Here is a 27,978-nt window from a genome sequence, read left to right on the forward strand (position 1 = left end):
GGTTTTGTTTGAAAAGTAGGACGTCTTTTCTTTTCGGGGCATTCAGATTGGATAGACAGACAGACAGACAGACAGACAGACAGACAGACAGACAGGATGGACCACAAATGAACAGACTAAAGTGCTCTGGACTGAACTGAGGGTAATGAGAGAAGGGATAGAGACAGGGACTGACGAAGACATAAAGAGGCATCCCACAATGAGTAATGTCCAGTCAGTGCTAAGTGTGCGGTCACGTGTGTGCCATGGTATACCATACCAAAAATATATATATAAATAAATCGGCTCCACAGCACAGGACACTAATGACAAGTCAAAACAGAAAATTGGGGGTTTCCAGCAGCATAGTGTGTACAACTTACACGGGGGAAAACATATTTGTGCCTCACAATCACAAAGTACAAGTTGCTGCAAACAGTGATTTACCGCAGCCCTGGCCTGATGACAAAAAAACTGTACTGCCAAATTGTGCCAGCAGAGGGCAACAGTGTCATGACAATAAGCCTCAACTTAACCACTTATGGCACCCCTATTTTCTATGGCATTATAGGCTTAAGATTTTCAAAAAAATCCAAAACATTTAGGTAAAAAAAACAAGCTCTCGACAAGTCACGATGTGACGTGTTGTGAGCTTGTAGGTCATTGTGTGATATTCATCACACAATGAACTATACAGGGCTTAAGTGGTTACGTTTATAGTTTATAGTTTATAGTTAATTAGGTTCTCCTGTGAGGTTAGGTTCAGGGTTAATTGAAGGCTCAGGATTATAATGAGTTTATTACAAGCTGCAGAAATATATATTACAATATTTATATTTTCTTATTCCATGACTCCATTGTATATCTTTGACTCTTTTTTCTTTCATCCCTCCCTCTCTCCTTCCATCATGCTGATGGTGTGAGTGTGTTGAGTCACATGTACGAGGGAGGGTCGATAATAGAGCAACTGTCTATTATTGTCAAAGTGGGGGCCGCCAGGGGGCACCAGAGGGCCCAATTTGATAAGCAAATTGAAAATAAAGAAATAATAATTAAATTAATATGAAAACTAAGTTTCCATTCAAGTTTAATTCATAAGAATATTGTGCTAGTTTAACCACTTTCAACCTCACATCCCTATTTTGGTCATGTCATTACTGTCAAAAAAATCTAAAAAGTTCAACATCTTCAAACTTGTCAAAATGTGAGGATGTAGATCAGCTTTTCTTTAAGCCATTTCGAATGTGGGGCACCACCACAGTCTATGGACAATTGGGTCCTTGGTATGAAAAGGTTTGTCAATCCCTGCATTACAACATGATAATTCAGTTTACTGGAAGATCCACTCAGCAAATTTAACACAAAGGGTCCTTTTCCTGGCAGGTCACCCTGTTCTACTGAGCCCCACTCATTTCCCGTTTGTGTCCACCTGTGAGACTGCTCCACACTCTGACCCATCAACACTGGTTTGTTTGTCCCACGTATTAACAGCAAACGCAGCCTTGGCATATTTCTGCTAACGATCGCTAACAGAGTTGAGCCCGGGTCTATGGTGTGTATAATGTGCACACATGTGTGTCTGTTAGGTATTTGAAAAGAGTTAGGTGTGGGCATGTTGGTGCATATTATTTGTATAATGTATGTGAACTTCAGTACATACTACGATGGTGCTGGTTTATTATGCTAGCACGCATCAAAAAGACTGACACCACTGCACACAGAAATCAGTTAATGTCACGTTCACGTGCAGATTAGTTCTTGGGGTACATTAATTAATTGATCAGTATCCTAGTTTAGGATGCCTGAAATGAGCCTACAGTAAAACACGTGTATTTGTATAGTGCTTGCAAAGTGCTTTTTAAGCAGTGTATCCCCTAGGTACAGTTTACTGCTTTTTTATTTTTATTTTGCTGCATGCTGCTGGGGGATTGAGAAAATCCTTTTCACCGTTATTTGGCAAACTTTCTAATGCAACTTTTGTGAAAATGTTAACATCTCACTTCAACAACCTATGCTACCAACTCCCCAAGTAGGTCTATATCCTACATCCTTGAACGCATGTCATCTATTCTAAAGCATGCCTACTGTACATCGCAAATTTATATTGTTCCTCTAGCACATGGGTTGCCAAACCTTTCAGCCCGCGACCCCAAAATAATGCGGCCATTGACTCGCGACCCCACCTAACCGTGGAGGTAATTTATGCACATAAACTTGCATGTTCGGTGCGCATTTGTAATGTATTTTAGTATGACTTTTGACTGTAGTAGGCCTACTACTTGTACTGTTAATAATCTTGTTAATATAGAATTCAATCACATTTACAGTACCTAATGAGATGGGTAAAATGTACTATTTGTAATCATTTTTACTAGATTGAAATACATTCTGTTAAAAAAAAAAAGTTTTTTATTTGATTTCATTTTTTTTACTAAAAATAATTTCACGACCCCACCGCAACCCCAACTTTGGGAACCCCTGCCCTAGCACTACTGTGCTGTATATCGTTATACAGCACAGAATGTACATCTTTGTTTTTGACAGTCTTGGGTAGATTAAAATGTCGTCTAAAAGCACATACATTAGTTAAATAGCATAATGCATGTATGTTGTTTCTGTAATTAAAGAGTATGGTCTTCTAGATTAGAAGACCTATGGTCTACACCTGCTTGATGTGAAAAACACTCTTAAGCATTAAGACATTAAGAAGAGTCAGTACAGAGACACACGTTATAAAAGGACCTTTGAATACAGTACCTTTGAATCTTTTAAATCCAGGCTCAAGACTCTTTTCTACTCACAAGCATTTGAATCCCCCTGATATGTTGTTCTGGCTCTTAACTTATTGTTTCTGCCCGTTATGTTGTTGAAATGATGACCCTTTGGTGTTTTATCTGTGGCCCTTGGTTATATATGCTGTCTGACGTTGCTTCTGTTTCTATACTACTGACTGTTTATATTGTATATTGTATGTTGTTTTATGGGTGCTGTTGATATTGCTCTGTACAGCACTTTAGGTACAACAAAAGTCATTTTTAAATGTGCTATATAAATAAACTTGATTTGATTTGATACAAAAAACGAGAACAAAAAAAAGCATACAATTACAGTGTAGAAGAAAAGATAAAAAAAACACAGTAAAAAGTATCTGCAAACATTACGTATTTAGCTTTGTTTTAAAGGAACAGAGTTGTAGCAGAGTAGACCTGCAGTTTTCGGGGAGTTTGGTCCAGATATGTGGTGCAGAAAAACTGAACATTGCTTCTCCACATGTAGTTGTGATTCTGGAGACAGAAAGCAGACCTACAGTAGACCCACAGTGTGTGGTAATTGTGGCTGTAGGACCAGGATCATTTAGCAAGTTTCCACAGGCTCAACATGGTCCAATGCGATTATAATTTAGTAATATGCACATGCCATGTGCGTGTGTCTGCACAAAAATGCACAAATGTATTTGGTTGAGGTTGGTGATGTATAGTTGTAGGTTGTTAAATAATTATATTTGTGTGTGTGCATGCGTCTTTGTTCCTCAGTGAGCCAGCTGTTTCTGATCTATGGTGACCAGCAACTGTCAGACTTCTCTGATTCTAAGACAGACTCCAGTGCCTGCCTGCCTGCCTGCCTGCCTGCCTGCCTGCCTGCCTGCCTGCCTGCCTGCCACACACACACACACACACACACACACACACACACACACACACACACACACACACACACACACACACACACACACACACACACACACACACACACACACACACACACACACACACACACACACACACACACACACACACACAGTAAAAAGGCTGGTCTTATAACCCACATATAGATATTTTCATTGTCCGTTTTATTTACTTTGGCCCTGGTTTGACATTGACTGCCATTATGTCCACTGGTAGTGATTTATATAACCGACAGCTCACTTCATTACTGAATTATATTGATCAAGTTAACTCCTCCCTTCTGGTGGTCCAAATAGTGTAAAACAAATGCCAAGATAATATGTCCAACTCCAATCCACCAGGTGTGTTTACTTAGACACCTGAACGAAGTACACAGACTAGCTCTTTTGATCCAACCAGGCAATCTCACATGTACTGTGACTACAGCGGAACTTCAGCAGAAACCTCAATCCAGGAAACTCACAGATGTGTTTGCAAGATTGCAGGTCTGAATGAGAAAATTATTTAATCTCCCTTGACCTCTTGTATGACACAGCTACTGGCCTGGCCATGTCTTCGCAATGTCAACAGTGTGTGTCACTGCATAGTTGGGCTGTTGTCACAGGCTGTAGACTGAAACTCATTGTGGTTAGCAGTGTTTGTACTGGTGTGTGCTTGCACTATAGGTAGCCTTCCTCAGGTAAGACTTAGGCACACAGATAAAGCCTTTATAAACACAACTCTCCAAGTACCGCTTGACGAAATGCCTTGAGGTCAAAGAGCACCAAGTGATGATGTCACAGAATAACAATCTGAACTCCTAATAGGTGAAGTCATTGTATTCTGACTGATCTCTCGTCAGTCTCACTTCAGCTTTTCATTATGTGCATAATCTATCACTAACCATAATCTATTTCATCTGTGACTCTCTCTCTATCTCCCTGTACATCTCAAGCAAGCTCTCTTTCCTGTATGTCTTCATGTGTATGTATGAATGAATGAATGAATGAATGTCTTTATTGCAGACTCAAGGTCCATAGATACACACAAATACAGACTCCAACAACAAACATGAATTAAAAACAGTCCTTTACACAATAAATTGGGACGGTTATAAATACAAGCATTTAAGCCAATGTCTCCTAAGACTAGAGGTATATCTGATGCAACTCTTCACAGGGTTATTTATATTGACAATGATGCTATTCTCAGACTCATCCAAACGGCACATGAATCTGTGCATTAGATTCCTAAGAACAGCTTGTAGAGTATTGACTCTTGCAGCCACAAACATTTCACTTGCACTGCTCCATCTAGGCCTTTTGAGTAAAATTCTCATTGCATCATTATATGCAACTTGCAATTTGTATGTCTATATATGAATAATGATCAATACTGGTCCACTAGTCAATAGATGTATGTATGTATTTAATCCCAATCTCTGTGACATTTTCTATGTTTCAGATAGGAACACTAATGTTAAATAGAAGGGTGGCGTATTGTCTCATACATGAGAAAACCACACATACATTCTCCCTCCCACCCACACTGGTATCCTCGCCTTGTTACCAGCCATCCTTCCTCCTTATGTGATCATCATCGACATTCCAGTCATTTTTCACTCTCACGTCCTCTCCTTTTAACCACATGAACCCTAGCGTCCCTATTCTGGGCATGTCCTAATAGGCAAACATTTGACAAAAATAGGTCAACATTCGGCAAAAATAGCAAGTCTACAAGGTGACAATGACCATGTCAGCTTGTGCAGTAGATTGGCTACGATCAGTGAAGAGATTTAGTGTAGGGGGTAAAAAGGAGGGGACAAAGTATACAGTATATCCCTGAGGGATCCTGGTCAACTAAGTACATAGGGTTTAAGTAGTTAACAGTTTACATACACTGTAAATTCCTGTGTGTGGTAGTGCAGGTGAAGTTACAAATGAGAGACCAAAATGGGGACTTATCCGACAGTTCGACCCCTTTATGTGTTTACTGTACTGCTGATGCACCACCCTTAAGAGCGGTTTGGGAAACCCTAGTGTACTAGTACAGAATGCTGCATTCTGAAAATAAAACAGTCAACATGTTCTACTGTGTTTTTTTCTTGTCATCTGTGTCAGCAATAAGCTGTGGGAGAGGTGAAAGTGGTACAGTAACATGATGGCGGTGGCCTGTTTTACATGGGCAGACATTCAGGGCATTACACTGCTTCATTGATTGATTGATTGATTGACTGACTGACTGACTGACTGACTGACGATAGGGAAAAAGGAGATGGCCAATTATAGACCCCTGGGGGACTCTGGCCAAGAAATATATAGGGTATAAGTGATTAACACTGCTACCATCATCTTCATCAGTGCTCTTTCCACACAATGGAAAAGTTCAGGGCTCTCATGAATACATAGAGCTCCCCGTCCTCTAACTGACTGCTGGGCTTATGTAATATACTGTAGGACACAGACGAGGTTTAGACAGAATGAAACTGAAAGGGGGAGCAAGTGTAAGGGACAGCAAGGGGTAAATGAGGGCAGTCTTAATTTGTCCAAAGGGCTCTCTGCCAGCTCTGCCTCCTCCTCAGTTACAGTGTCTGAGTCTGGGCCACTTTCAAGATGTGATCAGGAAATACAACGAACAAGCAGCACGTAATTTGTGATAAGCTGCAACCAGCTCTGTACAGACTGTACAACATAAAAAAATAAAAATAATAAAAAAGAGTTTATAAACTTTAAAAACTATAAAAACATAAAAGTTATAAGAGAAAATATAAAAACGCATCGGTAATGGTTGCAAATATGTGTATTGCAATTAGGGTTGTCCGATATTGGCTTTTTTACCGATAACCGATATACCGATATTGTCCAACTCTTAATTACCGATACCGATATCAACCGATACCGATATATGCGGGGATTATTGTGATTAGGGTAAGCTCAAATTTCATATCACACACACCATATACAGTAAGAACTCCTGTAACTTATTTATAAAGCAAAAAAAAAAAAAAAAAAAAAAAAAAAAAATTTTTTTTTAAAAAAACGATACCGATATTTTCCCGATATCAATTTTTATGCTAATATCGGCCGATAATATCGGGAGGCCGATAATATCGGACATCCCTAATTGCAATATATTTAGATCCATGTTAAATGTTATGTAACTGTATACGTTGTGTATCTATATTATTTTCTAATGTGAAAGTTTTGGCCAGTCTGCAGGGGGTACAAATCCTATTCACTTTACAAATGAATGGGATTTTATACAATGTATCAATCGATCGATTGACAGATCTACAGATAGATCGATAGAGGGAAATTCAGTCGCCAACGGCAATTACAGCAGAGAACAGATCATATAGAACAGATAATGAAGTTGTATATGAGAAAAAAAGTAATCCAAGAGACTGAAATGGCATCCAGCACAACAAAAGCACATCAAATTCACGTCTCTCTCTTTTTGCCCGTCTCCTTACTGTATATGTCCCTCTCCGACCTACATTTGCAGTCCCTGGTTACCTCTGCCAGTCTGTGCCACTATAGAGTTACAGTGGGGGGGGGCTGGCTCTGCCCTGCCCCTGAGTTACTGTAGAGGAGTTATGGGGTCACAGAGAATGCCCATTCCATAGTCATGTGACATGACTGATCCGCATTCTCAATCTCACTGACAGCAGGCTGTATAGTCTCTGTGGAGTGTGTAAGGTACAGTACGTGTTGGTTGAGGTACGTGTGTGTGTGTGTGTGTGTGTCTGTCGTGTTGTAAATGTGAACGCAAATAAAGATGTTAAATGTATACGTACACTTACAAATGTGTGTGTTAGACTGTAGAGGGGCACATTATACGTATCTGTACTGTATGTGCGTGTATTATTACATTATGTTTACTGTACATCTGTGTGTGCTCATGCCAGCAGCGTGTCAGCTGTCTAAAGCTTAGACAAACATGCATTGGGGGTCAACGGTCAAAATGATTCTGTTCCAGAATCACGTTAAGGAGAACACTGGCTGTCCACTTCAGATGCTGTGACCATTCAAGCCAATATTTTCAAGAAGCAGCAGCATTTAGTCTTATTAAACTGTTCATGCAAGCAATGTAATTTATTAACTCCTTTAATGGCACTGCCAAATGTGTCGGTACACATTACTGTATTTGGTGGTGAGGACCAATAAACTTCAGAGTAGTGTGTACCACTCCCTAAGTCGGTATTCATATTCAAAAAACGTTCATATTCAATTTATTAATTTATTGTTCCTGACGATCATTAATAACACTTATTACGCTTGAAATGCTTGATTCTGATGCGTCAATCATAGAATTTAGCGTAGCGGTGTGTTTATTTTTGAATAATGACCGCTGAACTCAATAAATAACAGACCGCTGTCTAATCAAAGACTCAGAGCACCTGCTCATATCAACCTGCACTGCTTGATTTTGTGCTGTATCCAACAGGGCAGCCATGTAAACAAACACACAATGTCATTTACAGCTAAACATTGCTCTCAAGAATGTCTTTGAAAAAAATTTAAACGAGAAATAGACAGTCAATGCAGACAATGCAGTAACAGAATATTGATTATATTTTATCAACACGTTGGATGCACCTGGCATAAATTAATGGAATACTTTTATTACTGTAAGCAATGAAATCCTTTGTTTTGTTTCTTTTAGGTGAATATATTCAGGGTGATTAGACCCTGTCTGGGGTTTATTTCTCAATAATGACCCGCTCCCCATTGATTATCCCTTGCATATTCATTCATTGATGTGGTCATGTGTATTCATTCCCCGTCACTTGCCAAACATGACAGAGGTGATGTAACCTCAGATCCATAACATCTAGTGATAAAGCCACACAGTGCTGCCATCCAGAGTCTGGATGAGAGTCCACAGAGTCAGACTGATGCTAAATCTATCAGTTCAATGGTGGAGTCTGCTGCTGCTGAGGTGTGTGGTCACACTTACACCACAGGCAGCCAGGCAGAATAATAGACACACACACTCACACAAGGGCTGTCATGATTACAAATTTAAGTTGACGATTAATTGTCGCACAAATAATTGTGATCAACAATTTAATTGTGTTTTTGGCATTGAACATTATGAATAAAAATTACATTTCTTTTAGGCTTCGTAAACAAAAGGTGCACAGGGCAGATAAGACAAATACCCTGCATAATTGAATAACATTTAAATAAAATTAAATAAAAAATACATACCTTTATGAGATGCTTGTTGACCCATTTAGTAAAAGTTTTCTTCTGTACCCGGTCTCGCTCATCTGAACAACAAAAGAAGAGAGGGAGATGAAGGGAAGGAGGGGGTGAGAGAGAGAGATGGAGAAAGATTAATTATTATATAACCCAAACATTACAGTGCAGAAGATGACTTGAACTGTGTCGCAAGTGAGATGAGTCAGTGTTCTAACTGGAGCTGGTTCAGCAGTGATGGGAACCAGAGATCTCATAATGAGAGCTCATCTGAAAGATGAATGTCCTATCAAGATGCTACACACATGTTTTCTCCAACACCTGCACACAGTCAGTAACTCAAGGTCTTGCACTCAATACTGCCTTTGTAACTGTGAACACACACACACACACACACACACACACACACACACACACACACACACACACACACACACACACACACACACACACACACACACACACACACACACACACACACACACACACACACACACACACACACACACACACACACACACACACACACACACACACACACGACAGTGCTGATGGCAGAACTTCTGAGTGACGCATAGATAGACGGTTTGTTCATAAGCATGCTATTTCCATCTTCACAGCAACCTGCTTTTCTGGGGGACCCGATGACGCTTATTGCTATGGATACCATAACGAACGCAGCTTCATATCGAACAAACGTGTCACGGCATCACCCGACTGCACTGATTGATGCATTCCTCTTCTGTGCTCATGAGCTTGTATATCTGCTATTTTTTAATAGCCAAAGTATAAAATATGGTTTAACTGGTTAAAATGATCGTGACGCTGTATTAACTACTTCTGCTGGCGACCCCCTGGTAGCCCCCCACCCCCCAAGGACCCCTGGGGACCCCACGTTGAGAACCAATGCTTTACTCTATACATTTAGTTATATGGTTTGTACACACGTCTCTACACCTTTCTGTCTTTTCACCCTGTAACAGAGGTTACAGCAGCATTATTCACTCACAGCAAGGCAGGCAACATCCTCAAAAAAACGGAAGCCTGAGGTTATAAACACTTTCCCCCTCCCATTACACAGATTCACCACAAAGTAGCCAAAGCAAAGCCTTAGGCACGCACAGAGATACGTAGACCAAAAAGGGAAGAAACTAAACACAAATCTTGTTTGGGGTTGTCTTCTTATCTGTGGTTATTTTTTACTGTTGCCTTCTGCCGTCTGTCTGTCTGTCTGCAGCACTGAGCTCCAAAAGAGCTGTGTGCCGTCAGTACTCAGTTCAGAGCGCCAGTGCTGCGTCATCCGCTGGTCAGGACACGAGGGGCAGTGAGGTAGACAGGCCCAGAATAGAGCCTGATGCTGGGGGACATGTCCGCGCTATCTACAGCCCACGCCCACCCAATCCCACTCCTCACACCCGTGGAGCCAGTCTCTTCCTCTCCTCATATCAGGTTGTCTGGGAGAGAACGCAGACCCTCTCTCTCCCTTCGTCCTTTCCCGCCTCTTTTCTATCACACTTCCTTTGAAAGCAACTGTAAAACGGTCCAACATTAAAACCGGGAAAGCATCTGATCTGTGTCATTTTAGATTTTTGCGTTGGCTATTCAAAAATAGCAGATCTTGAAAGTGCGAGAGCTACAGATTTAGAAGGCATTGATTTTGTAGAATCAGCCTCAGGTCTTAATGGGTTAAAAATGAGGTCATATGTTTCTCCACTGGGCCATAATAACACATTGACCTCATAACAAGCCAGTTACGCAATTCTATAAAATAAGCCACATTGTTACTGAAAATGATAATTTAATCAAAGTCATAGGTCAAAAGCGATACCGACCACATACAGTAGCTTCTAGATTCATGTGTTTATAGGGGAAAGAAGAACTGTATGGAAGAAATTATGTGAAAAAACAAAACAAAAAGAAAAGCAGCTCTTCTCTCTTCTTAAGACTTTTCAACTCACTCTATAACTGACGCTACTGACAGAATAGGACTTTCCCTCCAGTCAATCAAAGTGTTTCAGCTCCAACCAATCAGAGGCCAACCGTGAAGTATTTCCTCCCACTTCCTGATTGTTGTTTACATGGTTGCTGTGGTGACACTGCGACAGCGCGCAGCCATGTGGAGAGAGAGATAGGCCACCTCACTTCCTCATTCAAAGATACGTCTCTCTACACACAAAATACATACACACCGACACTCACAAACATTCCATAAGCACCTACTGTATGACACACGTTCTTTTACAGCACCTAGTACATGTCCAACTGGTACTCTATGTAAATACACTGACTGACAAGGCTATTTGCTTAACCAATGCCAACACAGACTCCAATACTGTAACTGTATGTACTGTAGGGCCTACACTAAAAGTTGGTTTCTGTTGTGTCTGAGTGTAGGCTACTGCACCTTTACAAGCAATTGGTTACTTCAAAGAAGAGAGCTTTAGGCCAAAATGCCTCTGATTGTTAAAACTCAGGGTCACTTCTCAGTAGGACACGCACGCACACGCTCGCTCAATAGCAACGCTTTACAAAGAGGGCCAGCCTCAGGGCCAAGACACACATACAGTGTTTCAACACACTCTTGCAAAAATGTTGTCACATAGTGCAACACTCCGCACTCCACAAAACCTGCCTGGGGAACCGAGCAGGTTGGCCCAGAGGATCCTCACACACAATTTCCGTGGAACTAGCCGCTAGGTCATGAAGTGCATCAAGGTTGCATCAAAATAAAATGCTTTCACTTGCCTGTGCAACTACAGGCAGTTGCAGAAGTAAGGTCAAGGTGTGGCTTAATTTAACCAATTAAGGAGTTAGGACCACAAGTATGTAAACGCAAAAGAGGACAGACTGACAATGTTAAGAGTTGAAGTAAGCCTCAACACATACTGTACAGTGTGTGTGTGTGTGTGTGTGTGTGTGTGTGTGTGTGTGTGTGTGTGTGTGTGTGTGTGTGTGTGTGTGTGTGTGTGTGTGTGTGTGTGTGTGTGTGTGTGAGAGAGAGAGAGAGAGAGACAGCCACGGAACGGCACTCATTCAACTAAACAGGAGGGCATTGTTCAGACACATACACAGTCTAAAACAAAACACATAACACAACACACAGACACACACAATACCATACAGTATATCTCTCTTGAGAGCTGCACTGCAAAAATCCTGACACGTAACTTAACTTGAGTAAAACAGAGAATTCTGCAACGTGCATTGATTGATACAGTTCCTGTTGAGTAGTACAACTGATGTGCTCAGCATGTGCACAAATCACTACTGTCCAAATACAGACGTACGTGCACGTACACACATTCACACGTGCCGACAATGCTGTTGCAGAGGGCATGTTGGCACTATGTAAACAAGGATGGCAAACACTACACACCTCCTGTATGGGCATGTGAACAGATATACACACAAACACACACACAAATGAAGACAGCTACTGACCTGCACAGCACATGAGTGAGTACAGGTGAGCGTTGAGATGACATTCATTACTGTACTCTGGCCACATTGTCCACACGTTTAGCAGTCCTTCATTTCAAGTAAACGGTAGGTAATCCAGGAGAGAAGCCAGTCTCGATTATCTACTGCACACGTCTCCAAAACAGTCCCACCAGCAGCAAGAGTAGGAGTTCCACAAGTCTCAGGCTTTTGTGAGTGCAGCTCGCTTACGCAGCAAGAGAAACGCCTGCCTGCCTCCAACACTCACTCACTCTCTCTCTATCTGTTACTCCTTTCCCGCTGCGGTCCATTCCATTACTGCCATGTCAGTCCACTTGGCCAGTGCTCTCTCTCTCTCTCTCTCTCTCTCTGTCATTTGCTCTTTCCCGGTGGTAAGCAGTTGCTCTCACACGTGTGTGTCAAAGTCGTGGCACTGACTCCTCCCTCCTTTGGACCAAAAAGGGACTGCCTCTCTCTCTCCTCCCTCTCCCTCCCTCCTTCACTCAAGGCCTTTGCTCTCTATTTACTTGCACTCTCACTTGCATACTGCTGCCTCACCAGTCTGTGGCACTCTATCTCCATCTCTCTCTCTCGGTTTGTAGAATAGGACAGACACATGCTGGCTTAAAACGTAGCTGTCAGTGGCTTTTTCTCTACCTCAATCACTTTCTTTCTTCCATTTTTACCTGAGTCATGCACCTTTTTTCCCTGTGGAGGTAGTACGGTCCTCTTGTTGTCCAGATGTGTTGTGTGTGCTGAGTAATCGATTTCTCCTTTATTCAAGCGACTTCTCTCCTGAATAAATTCTTCTTCGCAAAGGACAACCTAGTAATGGATGACTGAATAGAACGAATGATATAAAAGGTAATGGTTGTTCTCCTTTGGCACTCTGAGCCTCTTTTCTCCTTTTGTATTGTCCGGGGAGCAGATAGAAACAGAAGTATACCGTAACCTAGAAAGGAGAGGCAGTTATACACTTCTACAGTAGTGAATAATAAGGAAGTGCAAAGAGCAGTGCTTTCATAAAGTCCTGGATACGTCGCTTTATGATTACGTAATCTAGTCAAGTGTGAGTCTGGTCTTTTGAGTATGCTTTCTCGTTGCAAACATACACACACTGGACACAAACACATGCACGACACACACACATACATACACAGACACGCAGCTCTTCTAAGTTGACAAAAAACAGACACAGTGAGTCCTTGATATCTCCTTGTATGTCCTTTTGTTTTGTTTCCTTTCTTTTCCTTCAGAGCAAATTTCCTGGATATGCTTTAGTGTGAGGGTCAACAGTCCTCCAGCAGGTCTGCTCTCCGAGTCCAGGGTCTTCAGAGTGACTCAGTCTGAGATTTGACTTCAGTCTCCGCAGGAAAAGCCCTTCTGGACTGATGATATTATCATCTAATTTAATACAGAGAGGAAAATAGACCCACGGAGAGGCAGGTCAGATCCAGTGCTAGTGTATGTGTGTACGGTATCTAGGGAGATGGCTCACGTCGGTGTGTATGTTGGTCTATTGAAGACAAACCCTGATCAGATTTCTGGCCTCCTTCCAAAACTCATGCTTTTCCAAACAGACATAACAATAATGTGTTGAGTGCAGACGTTACACAATCAGCAACTTCAGACACGCACGTGTTCAACATTTATCTCTGCTGTCAAAGCCAACGGTTACAAATTCATATTTTAATTAAAACCTCCTCCTTTTTGCAGAGATACCATATGGCTCAAAATCGTGCCTCGCATCTGACGGTCTGCAAAAGTCCATGCAAAATACATTTCTGCACCGTCATGTTTTTTTGTAAAATCAACACGAGCCATTTGGGCAGGAGAAAAACAGCGAGTCAGCAAATGCACAGTGCAGAAGTGACGCGGCGTCACGTGACCTTGACCAGGAAGTCAAGGATGGCATAATCAAAGCAATGGCGGTAGCACAGCAGGTGACAGCACAGCAGGTACGATAATCTGTGATGCACTGAGCACAGCAGGTGTGCAATACTGAAACAAACACACATATAGATGTGCAGTACAGACACACACACAAGCGGTCTAGACAGTGATTCACGCACAAAAAGCAAGCTCACACACGAAGAGTTTTAAAAAACACAAACACTGCTCCCCCTCCCCACTCCTGTTTCTCTCTCTCTCTGTATCTTTCTCTATGTATACGTCAACAACATGCCCCTCAAGTCGTTTTCTCCTCTTGCAGCAGCATCACTCTGTTGTTTCCATCCCTCGTTTCCCTTTGCATCGACTCCTCCAATTCTCTTCTCTTCTTCCGTCCTACGTTCTTCCTTTGCTCTGTTTTTCTATACAGAGTCAACGGTTACCCATCATCTCCTGTTGTTTCTCCCAGGGCCGTCAACACTATAAATACCAGACACGGCTTAAACGCTCCTAATACCACACGCAGTATGCTTATCCCTTCCCGTCCCCTCCTCTCGCTTTCTCTCTCTCTCTTTCCTGTTATCAGCCTTAATCTTCCCCTCTCTTCCTCTCTACATCTCTCGTGTGTGTCTTCCGTCACTCTCTCTCTCCATCCCAATTCAATTAAACAGAGTGGCATGTCTGTACGTTTCCTCCTTGTTCTGTGTGGGCGAATTGTGTTTCACTTTCACTTTCTCTTTTTTAATATTTTTGGCCAATTCCCCCCCCCCCCCCCCAAATATGTCCAATAATTTGGTACCAAACAGGATACCTCGGTTGAATTACAATAATAAAAAATAAGCTATGCATGATTAAATTAAATTAACACTCTGGATTTTGCTATATCCGCATTGGAGGTCATAAGTGTGCCAGATTCGGTGGCAGAGGTGGGAAGCCTACCTAAAGACTGCCGCTCAGTAAAATCCTCTGTTAATATACTGTAACTCAGAGTGTAAAAAATATTACACTCTTAACAACACTGAGGATGTTACTGTGCATGTGTGGTGATGTGTACAGGAACATTATTAAAGCTACTTTGGGTACTTAGAAAAGCGCTATAAAAAATCTGCGCTATTATTATTATAATTAACAGCCGGGTATAGAATCTCAGCCTGCCCTTCCAGTTAGCCTAGCTCTGTTCCCTTGCTCTGCAACCCCCTAACAAGTCTGTCATCAGATTAAAATCTCATTCAACTTCATTTGGGCTCCCGTGACCAGAGAGGAGAGCAAGGTCTTATTGGTCAGATTAAACCCCATTTACAAAACATCTAGGTATTAAGCCTGATGATCAATAGTATATTGTACAGTATAAACATAACCTAGCTTCTCAGTGTGGCGACAGTAGCACTGTACACAGTTCAGATTAAAAGACAAAGGTATTCTCAGGACAGTGTTGTTGTGATGAGATTTTATGACCCTATATATAACCAATAAAGACAAGACATCATAAATGACATCCTGTTCAATGTTGTTCCACTGAACTGGAGTGTGGTGTGTTTGTTTTAATAACCCTGTACGGACTCTTTTAAATGGATCATTTCCTTTTCTGAAGGTGACATTTCTGTAAATGCATTTTCTGTAAATATAAAATATAGTAAAGTACGCTGTTTACTATTACTAGAGCTCACTTAAATCAATTTAACAAAATAACAACAATTTAACACAACTTGGGAAACATGGGATTTATATACTTTATAAATCAATCTAGCCTCTGTGTCTGTGTCTGTGTCTGTGTCTGTGTCTGTGTGTGTGTGTGTGTGTGTGTGTGTGTGTGTGTGTGTGTGTGTGTGTGTGTGTACGCACGCATGTGCGTGCGTGCGTGAGCGCATGCATGCATTTCCACAGAGCTGCAGTGCCCCGCCTTGCCGTAACCCATTGCTGTGACATGTCCTGCTTCCTGCAGCAGCTAAAAATAAGCCAACGCTACAGCATCACACTTCCAGTACATGCGCACTCTTGGCTCACTCAAGGCGTCTCTCTGCGATGCCTTGTGAGCTTGCAGATCTGCTATTTTGGTGTGCGCTGGTGTCACGCAAATCTGTATAACTCAGGCTTTTCTAGTGAGGGAGGGCTAAAATAATGTGGATTAAACAAGCAATAACATTCCGTGCTGGCCATGGATTGAAACTATTATACTGTATATTGTAGAATCATTCACACAGGCATAGACAATAACTACAGTCCAGAATGCATGCCGATCCAAAAAACACACATTTTAAATGTACAGCATGGAACTTTAACTACATTTGGATGTATCGATTGGATCCAATAAACTGAATTATAGTACAGATGAGACTCAAATACCACAAGAGAAACGTACCAATCCTAATCCTGCACCATTGTTCCCTTAACTTGCTCTCTTTAGTACCACCACTCATTCGACCACTCCTACCTAAGTCTATCAGGCTCATTGATCTCTGTAATTAATTATCCCCTGTGACTCCATTACCTTGCCACTGGCCAGATGTCCCTACCATCAGCCACTGCTGCCTCTATCTACCAAGTTGGTACAGTATCTACAATGATGAATTCAATTTCAAATTAGCTCCGATCAATATATCTACTGCTAGCAGCTAACACAGCTATTTGAGTAATCCAGCCAGGCAGCCACAATCAACTCTGGCACTGGACACATGCTACTACTGTAACTGTTAATGTACAGTTTTATGAATGCCATAAACACAGTGTCATGTTACGAAATCATTTAGTTAACGGAGGGGTTAGCTGCTCATGAATCCTTGAGTGATTTGTTTTATGAAGATTGTTATATGACCATCTAACACAGCTGGGCTGCTATCTTAGGTCAAATGTCTGGACCGAGTGACACTTTTCGTGACATGGATTGCATCTTTTGGAGTGCGCATGCAGTATAACACCATGACCAATTGTTTATTATGTTTATTATTCTGCACAGAATAGTAATCATAAATGATATATACTGTGTCTTTTAGATGAAAATATGATTGCGCAGAGGTGATCCACAATGCATACATCTTGATGAATGCTCTAAAATACTCTAAAATAGAGTAACTAATATTGGGAACACACATGATGCACTCGTTGCTAATTTCACAACACTATTTCTATTTGAAATAATCCACATGTTTTGCACATTCAAACCCATTCAAACTGGGAAAGCATCCGTGCCATTTTAGATTTTTGCGTTGGCTATTCAAAAATAGCAGATATACAAGCTCACAGCGTGTCACTTCGTGCCACGCTGCGAGCTCGTACATCTGCTATTTTTGAACATTTTAGAAAGATCTTGAAAGTCTTCGAACTACTGATTTAGAAAGCTCCAAGAAGTTCCAAGCTGATGCACCTTGCACCTCCTTTGACCCCATTCACACTGACCCTGAGTCATGCTAAATGAAAAGGGGCGGGGCTGCAGAACATAGGTAGCCAATCGTCAGACTCTCTGCCTATGCCTACATAATATGAATCAGCCTCAGTTCATCACTCTGTGAAAGGTTAGTGTATATCCAGTAGATGAGAGAGAGTACTAGTACTGTGAAAGGTTAGTGTATATCCAGTAGATGAGAGAGAGCACTAGTATTTATCAGGGAAAGGTTAGTGTATATCCAGTAGATGAGAGAGAGCACTAGTATTTATCAGGGAGCGGCCTTTGTTTTCGATGCAGTTTCCACTGTGGTGTGACCGTGTGAGATATTTTTGGTGTGTGTGACAGCCTGATGTGTCTCACACCAAATGAGTGAGAGCTGGCCACCTCAATACCAGTGGTTCTCAATGCGAGGCGTTGTGAGCTTGTAGATCAGCTAATTTCTGATGCCTCTTTCTTCTATTATTTGACAATTTGGCCATTGTTGGCCCAGTTTTTATAGTATAGTTTGTTGATTACTTTTGATGCAGGAATGGTCTTTTTTATTCTTTTTTTTTCTTCTTTGTTGGAGGTATTAAAAATGATCACTTCACTGTCATCTGGGGACCCCCCTCCAAAATCATGTAGGGACCCCCCTGGGGGTCCCGACCCACAGGTTGAGAACCACCGCTCTCTACAGTATACGGTGAGACACTGAACTACAGTACTATCTGTACGTGCCATTTAACTATTATAAAAAGTAAGTATCAAATCTAAATCACTGTGATCCACTGGAATTTGTATGACATCACTCATAGTGTCAGTGTTGTTTAGCATTATCCATAAATAAATAGCCACAGGACTGTGTTGAGGGGTTTACTGGCAACCGTGAGCTACATTCTGTTTAGTGAACTTTATAGATTTATAGAAACAAACTTGAGATTTAAGCACTAAATGTGCACACACACACACACACACACACACACACACACACACACACACACACACACACACACACACACACACACACACACACACACACACACACACACACACACACACACACACACACACACACACACACACACACACACACACAATATTTCCAGGTCTAATTGCTTTATATGGCACAATAGCTCATAAAAAAGTCATGGCCTCGCTTTGGAAGAACCAAATATGGAGAATTCTGGTCCGTTGACTCATAGAAGCAGCCGTGATATGATCGCTGAATACTCTGGTACAACAGAGCTGGTGTGGAGTCAAAGGCAATACAACTGTCCGACTGTAAGGAGAGATGGAAGAGCCACAGACCTATATGATCTTTACGGGGTGACCCTTTACATTCCGCTCAAACTAAAATAGAAAGCCAACACCGAGACCACGTACTGTACATTGGCAAGCTAGCAGGGAGTTAGCCTGCCACTAACTCATTCAAAACTCACCCAGTGCCACGTGGGGGCTAAGCTAACCGTACCCTCATCCCCAATAACAACTATGGAGAATAAGCGTGGAAGCGAACATGGTGACGCGGGTGGTCATCATAAGAATTACATGGCATTAGAGGCGGGGCTTAAAACAGGAAGGGAAGTGGGTAGCCAGGGGTTGCCCATCTGCCCCAAACGGTCTGTCAGGGGAGATCTAAGTGGAGCCTGTGATTGGCTGTAGGAAGCGAGGTGTCTACCTGGTATCAATATGGGTGGTTCCCGTCTGCGTCTGCGACAGTACCAGACGCCCGCTGCCGTGATGAAGTGAACAGTCACCACCAGGATTGGCGTCATAACGGCTGGGTCCGATAGAAGATCCATCTTGGTCCCGGACAAGGTAACTGACAACAATGTCAGTTAACTCTCCACAAAAAAAACACCAGAAAAAAAGACGTAGGGTGCCAAGCAATGTAAATTAAATCCACACAATGAACAAAAGAAAGAAAGAAAGAACTGACCAAAAAAAAGGTCAGTTACTGTAACTCCACCAGTTGAATCCAAAGTCGGGCAATTCTCCAAACAATCAACCGCAAATCTTTAAGAAGAGTCCATATTCTTTGTAGATTCTTGTTGTCAGTAGACAGTAAAGCACTAGCATCCTCCTTCTTGTTTCACTTCTTGTCTCCAGACAAAAACAAGGAGCATGAAATCATCTGTACCGTTACTGTAGATGAACTTACATCCCAACGTCTTTCCTTCCTTCCCCAACTTTACTCCCTCTTTGAACACGGAACTGTTGAGTCTAATGAGTTCTCTGAGTCGGACTCTCCATTCAGACACCCTCCCTCTTTACCCCTGCAGCCTCTTACTCTCTCTCTTTCTACCCCCCACTCTCTCTCTCTGTCTCTCTACCCCTCTCTCTGTCTCTCTCTACCTCTCTGACACTCTAACACTGAATTCCATTCCAATGAAACAAACAGACAGGCTGTAGCCGTTGCTCAGTGTGCCGTTGGAAAATACAGTAAATAAATGGGATAAAATTAAACAGAACATAAAGTGTGTGTGTCTGTGTGTGCGTGTTCCTTTAACTACCTCATAATAGAAAAGGAAGAGTAGGAAGAGGAAACCACATGGCTGATACTTTCATAGTGCCTTTCCTGTGTGTGCACATGCATGTATATTAATTGTGATATGTTGGCGTCTGTGTGTGTACGTAATATTGTGTTTGGTGGTCTTGTGTGTGTTTATGCTTGCGTCCACATGGATGTGCATCAGTGAGTGGGATACTGTGCAGTGAGTGGGTAGTGTGTGTGTGTGTGTGTGTGTGTGTGTGTGTGTGTGTGTGTGTGTGTGTGTGGGGGGGGTGTTTATCTCTGTTGCTATGAGTGAGTAATGTGTCCTAGCAGCTAGCTGGTACATTTATTAATGGCTATCTTTGAATGGATGTCTGCTGTTCAAATGCCAGAGGGGGCATTCCACAAAACCAAGGTGAACACAAAGACCGTGACTCTGTGCGTGTGTGTGTGTGTGTGTGTGTGTGTGTGTGTGTGCACGCAAATATACGTATCTGCATGCAAGATACTGTACACGTGTGTGAGTGTGTGTGTGTGTGTGTGTGTGTGTGTGTGTCTGTCTCAGACATAGTCCAGAGTGAGTCAGCATGATTTAATCGCCAGACTGGAAGCCAGGGGGTCCTAAAATTACTCACACCTCTCAGAGATATATGTGTGTGTGTGTGTGTGTGTGTGTGTGTGTGTGTGTGTGTGTGTGTGTGTGTGTGTGTGTGTGTGTGTGTGTGTGTGTGTGTGTGTGTGCGTGCGTAGAAATGTTCACTAAAATGCCACTCAAATTACAATCCTAGCAACAAAATCAGCACACAAATAAAGTAATAAAAAATAAAACCATTATCAAAATGGAAAAAGCAATAAATCTCTCATGTCTCCCCTGAGATACGTGTGCGTGTGTGTGTGTGTGTGTGTGTGTGTGTGTGTGTGTGTGTGTGTGTGTGTGTGTGTGTGTGTGTGTGTGTGCGCGTGTGTAACATCCTGCTAACATGTGAGTTTGTGTATAAGTGTGTGTGCATGTAAATGACTCAGTGAACAAGGTTAGATCATTCAGCTGGTGCTTTCCACTGTGACAACCTGACAGCTGCACACATGGTGCTTTCCAGATAGTAATGATGCCAGCATGAATTCTGCCACAACTACATTACCCACAATTCCCTCTGTTCCCCAAATAAACAAACCATGCCATGTAGCATCTCTGATGCTAAGCCTGCGGCTTTATTATTAACTTGAGTTGAAAATGAGAGTAGAGACCGAGGTATGTATGATAAAGAAAGATTGGGGAAACAGAGGAGGAAAGAGAGAAAGGGGGGGTGGCAGTGAAAAGGTCGAGTTAAAAAGAGAGTGAGAAAGCTGGGCTAGCACCCACAGATCTGTGGTGAGCAGTGTTGCCATGCCCGCTTATTATAAGCAACAAAAACTTTGTTTTCTTTAAAGTTGCTTGTAAATATTAGTAGTTGTGGTTTGCATTTGCAGTTTTTGGGGCTTGTTTCTTAAGTGTAGTTGCTTATTTGGGCTTGTTTCCTATTGTTGTTAAACCAGTGGTTCTTAAACATTTTCATGGCAAGGACCCCCAAATGAATATGTAATTGTCAGCGTATCCCCATCTGAAAACATTTTGTGCCAGTGACCCCCGTACCAGATTTGTGTTGTTAAAATGTTTCAAAAATATTTCACGTTTTTTTTTGGAAAATAACAGACCTACAAGCTCACGACGCGTCGCGAGTGAGCTTGCAGATCTTCCATTTTCAAATATCCGATGTATATAGATAGGTTTAAAGTGCTTGTGTGTTAAGTTGTTTCTTTTGGGCTCGTTTTCATAGACCTGGTTGCTTATTTCTCTCGCAAAATCTGGCAACACTGGTGGTGAGGTGTGTGAAGCTACCACTGTGGGGCAGAAGAGACCAACAAGTGTTCCAGTGTGTGGCTGCAAGTCTGCAACATCTAAACCCACTGACCACACACACACCCGTAGTGTTACACCAGTTCACACCAAAAAAGGGTTTTCACTGCAGAGCTATAACCGTTTTAGAGTTTTCATTAGTGGTAGACGAAGTACTCACATTATTTACTTAAGTAAAAGTATCAATACCACAATCTAGGAATACTCTGTTACAAGTAAATAAGTCCAGTATTAAAAATGTACTTGAGTAAAAGTACAAAAGTATTGGCATCAAAATATACTTAAAGTAACAAAAGTAAAAGTACTCATTATGCAGAATGTCCCATTTCACAAGTTCTCAAAATGTATACAAATCTTTTGAAAATAGTAGATCTACAAGCTTTGCTATGCGTTGTCAGCTTGTAGATCGACTATTTTCAATTAGCCTAAGTATATAAAGATTTAGTGGTTAATGCATGTTTTGTAATAATAATCCAAATCTACAAAGTAATTAGTAACTAAAGCTTTCAAATAATTGTAGTGGAGTAAAAAGTACAATATACAGTAAATACTCTGAGATGTAGTAGAGTAGAAGTAAAATAATTGAAAATAACCCAGTAAAGTAAAAATTACAGTACAGTACAAGTACAATACTTGAGTAAATGTACTTTACAGTTACTTTCCACCACTGGTTTTCACGACAGCGTTTACAAATGTTTAGTTTACGTTTCTCCTTCATATCACTGAAATATATTTATAGTCTGTATCTGTCAGTAGTATAGTCTTTATCTTCTGTCAGCGTTTCGGCGAGTGACACGTTCCACAACACCTGTTCTATCTGGACCTCCCCGATTGGTTTCACATCTGTCAGTTCTAGAGAGGGGCCTCCCCTGATCTGATAAACTTGACAGAAGATCAACCTCAACCACACACACACAGTCAATGTAGTCACACCAGGTAACCACTAACCAGCAATGTTTTTGAAAGGAAGTGGCGGTTCTTGATTTATAAAATGCCCTGCCCTTACAACCACACACATTATGGTAATGTCCTTCAGCAGCCCCCTGCACGCAAACCAATGTGTGCATGCATGTGTTCGCTTCTGGGGTCAAGAGGTCATAGCTCCATTTACTGGTCCCTCTGTAGAAAATGCTGTGTCTGTGAACTTCACACACACACACACACACACACACACACACACACACACACACACACACACACACACACACACACACACACACACACACACACACACACACACACACACACACACACACACACACACACACACACACACACACACACACACACACAAATGTGACTTTGGCTTTCCAAAGCCTGGGAATGATGTCAGACTACTGTATGAGCCTGACACAAGAGATGAGACACACAGAGAGAGAAAGAGAGATGGAGAGATAGGAAGGTTGGGAAGAAAGGAAGTGGAAAAGGAGGGAACTAAAGTGAAATCAATCAGAAAGAAAATAAAAAAAGAGGATGCGAGGAAGAGAAGGAGAGAGAGAGTTAAAGAGCATGAGAGAGAGAGAGAGATTACAGTGTTATTGTAAGGCTCAGTGCTCTATTAGCCGTTTGTGTTGAGAAGAGAATGACCCCTTTCATACGGATATCAATCACGTTCATTCACCCTCACGGTCCATTCTAACACTCTCTGAGTTAAATGAACACTGAATATTTTACTGTGTGTCCACTGCACACACCCTCTTCTCTGCATGTAATGCAGTGTTTCACTGCCCAGCACCCGTCTCTCCTTCCCAACTGTGACTCAATTCCCAGCGTCAGCATCCTTCATATAGACAGCCTGCACGCTAGCAAGGTCACCCTCACACGCACACACACACACACACACACACACACACACACACACACACACACACACACACACACACACACACACACACACACACACACACACACACACACACACACACACACACACACACACACACACACACACACGCATTATGCCAGAGATAGATTGCAGTCATTGCACCCCACAAATGTGATATTGTTCACTCATAAATATGCATGTAATACCATAAATACACACATATATGCCATACATCATCCATGCACATTACCACTGTCATGAAGTGGCACATGGCTACAGTATACCAACCACACAGATCCTATATTGTTCACAGATGTACGTACATACAGCACACACACACACCATACAATGTAAAAAAAAAAAGCAGGGTAATGTATTGCAGAGCCTAGCACATAAATGTGCATTGTAGAGAGAAACTGCAGTACATGAGATTGTGCAGGACAAGAGTGAATCATACTCATATAAGCCGTGTCCCAATCGTTGCTATGACAACATTGTCAAATTTAATTTCCTGGTTTAGTTTTGTCCTTTGAGACAGAGAACGCAAGCTTGGTGCCAGTTTCCACATGAAGACCATGGGGCTGTATAGAGTAGCTATGAACAGACAACAGGATAGTGCATTTTACATTGACTGTACTGAATATATGGCTCTGTTAGACCCTTGTGTCCAAAGAGAGTCCAACAACACTTTTGAGGGAAAGCTAAGTGGCATTCCAGTCTCCTGAGTTGCATCAGGACCTGCCGTAAACATCCAGAAACAGGAGGAAACTGAGGAAGAACCAATAAGTGAGGCAGCGAGAAGAGAAATGACTAATGAATCATCCAGTCTTGTACTGTCAGTACAGCTGGAGCACAAGGTTTCCAACTTTCCAACATTAATTTCTCCCTGACTCTAGTAACATCGTACGACCAGAATCAGAATGACTTTATTGTCACACTTTAAAAAATACTTTACAGTAAAGGTAGAAGGGTGAAATTCTTTGCCAGTAGGGCTCCTCAGACTTTCAGTTCATTAATAAAAAACAGAATACAACTATATCACTATATGGTGTCGCTTGCCGACCAGAACATATGGCAATAGGTTGTTGTACCAAACCCCATATCACATGGTCTCTAGCAAAGGTAAGGGGAAACAAACTACGACAAATGTGGACATTAAGCTGAGTAATTTACTATTTCAGTAAGAAAACAGACAAACTATATTTATATATGCAAATATACTCATTTACTTTTACAAGCATATATGCCATTATTATTTTTGTTTTCACCAATGTTTTTCACAGTTTACATGAAATCATGAGGCTTCTTGTTTTTCTTTGTTTGTTTGTTTGTTTATGTGCAAGAGACCATAAATCAAGACCATAAAATAGTTAAACACCAGTTCAAGCTGCTCTCTGACTGCTAGCTTTCATCATGCTGTCATAATTCAACACAGTGGCTATTCTGAGTGGCTATCCCGGCACTTCCCAGCTGTGACCCTGACACCATCATCATTAGTATGCAGCCCCCCCTCCCCCACCCCCCCTCAGTTCCCCTGCAGCCATGTGACCTCTGACCCCTGCACTGGCAAGTGCAGCATAAACGCTTCCTGTTTGGAAATTGAGAAGCCACCCGGGCCACTGACCCGCCCGGTCTGTGGTCTGTCCCGTTCAAACAGACACACTTACAGAAACATCCATGCAGAGGGAAGCAGGCGGAGTGGTGCAGGATGGGTGGATATGACTGGGAGGGATACTGCTCTCAAAGTGTTTCTTTCTTCTCTGAGGATGCATTTGCCATATATAACACAACACCTGCACAGTGGGGAAACAGATGTTTGACAGGAGAAAAATATCCTTATTTTGGAAAGAGAGAGATTGCCACCAGCAGCAGCATACTCACTGCGTACAAGCTTAAGCTTAGCTCCTGCTGCTAAGATCAGCACAGCAAGACACTGCAGTATAGTGCTTACTGCTTGCTGAGGAAGACCCTGGTGCTAATAATAACAATATGATTAGTCATTCTATTTGAGTATTGTCATTCTGTGTGCACCACAATGATCAAGACTTTTGACATAGTTTGTCTGGGAGGGAGTGCAGAGTCTAATTAATGCATGATCCAAATTGTGAGCTGCCATCCTCAGAATGTTCCCTAATGTTTTATTTATTATTCACTGAACAAACAGCTCTCCCCATGCAGTACCACCTGCTACAATTAGGGGGCAACCTAGGTCCATTTACAGAGAAGGAAGTTCCATAAATTGCCACCCAGCTTTACCTAAACAGGATTCTTAAAACCTTTTACACATTAAAAGTCATTAATCTAACTGACTGTTCAGCACATGCAAACAGCCCACTCAACAGCCACATACACACAGATAAGTATTAACAACTAAACCTATCCACAAGAGTACCACAACAATATTACAGGGCACATTTTGATGGCTAATGTTTATGCAAACACACTGTAGGCACACTGACACACTCACACAGTGGAACTCTATCTGCTTGAAACATGAGAAACATGCATCACAGGGTCAAACCAGGCATTGAGCAATCAACTTTACGACTGATGCTCAATCACCAAAGCATGGCTAATGACACACAGAGACAAGGATGCAAGCTGGAATTAGATGAGCAACGTCTCACAGTGGCAAGAAAGTGGACTATAACGGTCTTAAGTTATCAAAATTACCCACATGGATTGTTCGTTGTTTTAAGGTGAGAAATGCTGAGAATATTCGGTTCTTTTAACTATATCCCAGTTTGTAGCCAATGAATGCATTGATTATCTAGTGAGCACATTATACACAATGATACGTGACTTTATTGACACTAATCTGTCTGTGAGTTAGCTCTCATATGACCATTAGAGAGCCAGTGCAAGTTACCTAATTTTCTAGAAAACATTAAGTTACTTTAATAGCCAGCATTCCGTCTTTAACTTCATACAGTCGGATGAGACCATTAAACCAATAGCAGCTAACTGCACTTTGTAAGTCACACCGGGTGGTTTCTGCTGAATTTCAGAGAGGCTGTTTGTAGCAGAAACAGCTAAATGCAGTATAACATGGGTCGGAGAACAGATCCAGGAACAGTCAGAACAACAATCAGACACAGATGAGACAGATACACTGACAAACAGATACACAGACAGACAGACAGACAGACAGACAGACAGGTCGCTAACAGACAGGTGGACCCCACGGGGCCATTAGGAGATTAGAGGAGAGGAAGATGAGAGAGCAGAGAGAAAGAGAGGGCCCCCCAGATAGACTGATGCTAATGTAAGATGACCAGAGGACACAAACAGGGGAGGCTAACTACTACTTAGGAGATGAGAGAAGTAATGAGAAGAGCAGTAGTTGACCTAAGTTTAGATGTAGATCTAAGGTCAGATTTGAGTGGAAGTTTCTCAGCCCTTGCCACATGTGATTGTGAACTGACAGTTCCAACTAGCCTACCCCCAGGGTTATAAACGGTGGTGGAAAAAGTAGTCAAATGTTTTACTTAAGTAAAAATATCAATACTGCAATGTAGAAATTCTCTATTACAAGTAAAAGTCAGAAATTCAAAATTTACAGAAGTATTGGTATCACAATGTACTTAAAGTAAAAGTACTACTTTACGCAGAATATCCCGTCTAAAATGTGTAAAATTATTTGAAAATCGTATTTATTTTCAAATAGCCAAAGTTTGAATAGGGCTGAAGTGGTAAATGTATGTTTTATTGTAATACTAATTGCCTCTGAGAAGTTGTGGAGTAGAAGTATAGAAAAATGGGAATACTCCAGTAAAGTAAAAATTCCTCAAGTACTTTCCAACACTGTAAACAACTCACTCCTTCAGTGAGCTTCACAACGTCTGAGTGTGGCATCCCAGGTCCCCCACCTGCTTTTTAAGTTATCATAGAGTAGAGTATTTTTATTGACAACAATTAAAAGTACAAAATCACCAATTAAAAAAGCCAAAATTGATTAATCACAAAAAACCCAAAGCTTGTTTCCATTGTAGTCCATTTTAAAACAAACAATAACACCCAACAGACTATACAAACAACAAAATCATCATGAATTGTTTTAAACTGCATATTTTGATAGGTATTTGTATTGTTGTGTGTTGTACTGTTTGGTTAGTTGTTTGAATGGCTTATTTGTGATTATCCATTTGGCTTTTCTTTACTTACTGCTGTACTTTTGAAACTGTCAATAACATATTCTCAATCTAGACAACCATTTCTTTACACCATC

General features: G+C 41.6%; 1 protein-coding gene across 11 annotated transcripts in view; it reads right to left on the reverse strand.

The window, feature by feature from the left end:
- macf1a (microtubule actin crosslinking factor 1a) overlaps window positions 1-27,978 on the reverse strand; it is a 290,975-nt gene that overhangs the window by 164,863 nt on the left and 98,134 nt on the right. For 10 of the 11 annotated variants that reach the window (XM_084080015.1, XM_084080014.1, XM_084080018.1 and 7 more), the window contains one exon: window positions 8,858-8,919. In XM_084080015.1, the coding sequence (XP_083936141.1) occupies window positions 8,858-8,919 (62 nt within the window). Of the gene's footprint in view, window positions 1-8,857; window positions 8,920-12,289; window positions 12,540-27,978 lie in introns of those variants that run through there. The other variant, XM_084080022.1, reaches the window with a different exon arrangement.

This window comes from Gymnoscopelus microlampas (assembly GCF_963454915.1).
Source record: "Gymnoscopelus microlampas genome assembly, chromosome: 15".
NCBI lineage: Eukaryota > Metazoa > Chordata > Actinopteri > Myctophiformes > Myctophidae > Gymnoscopelus > Gymnoscopelus microlampas.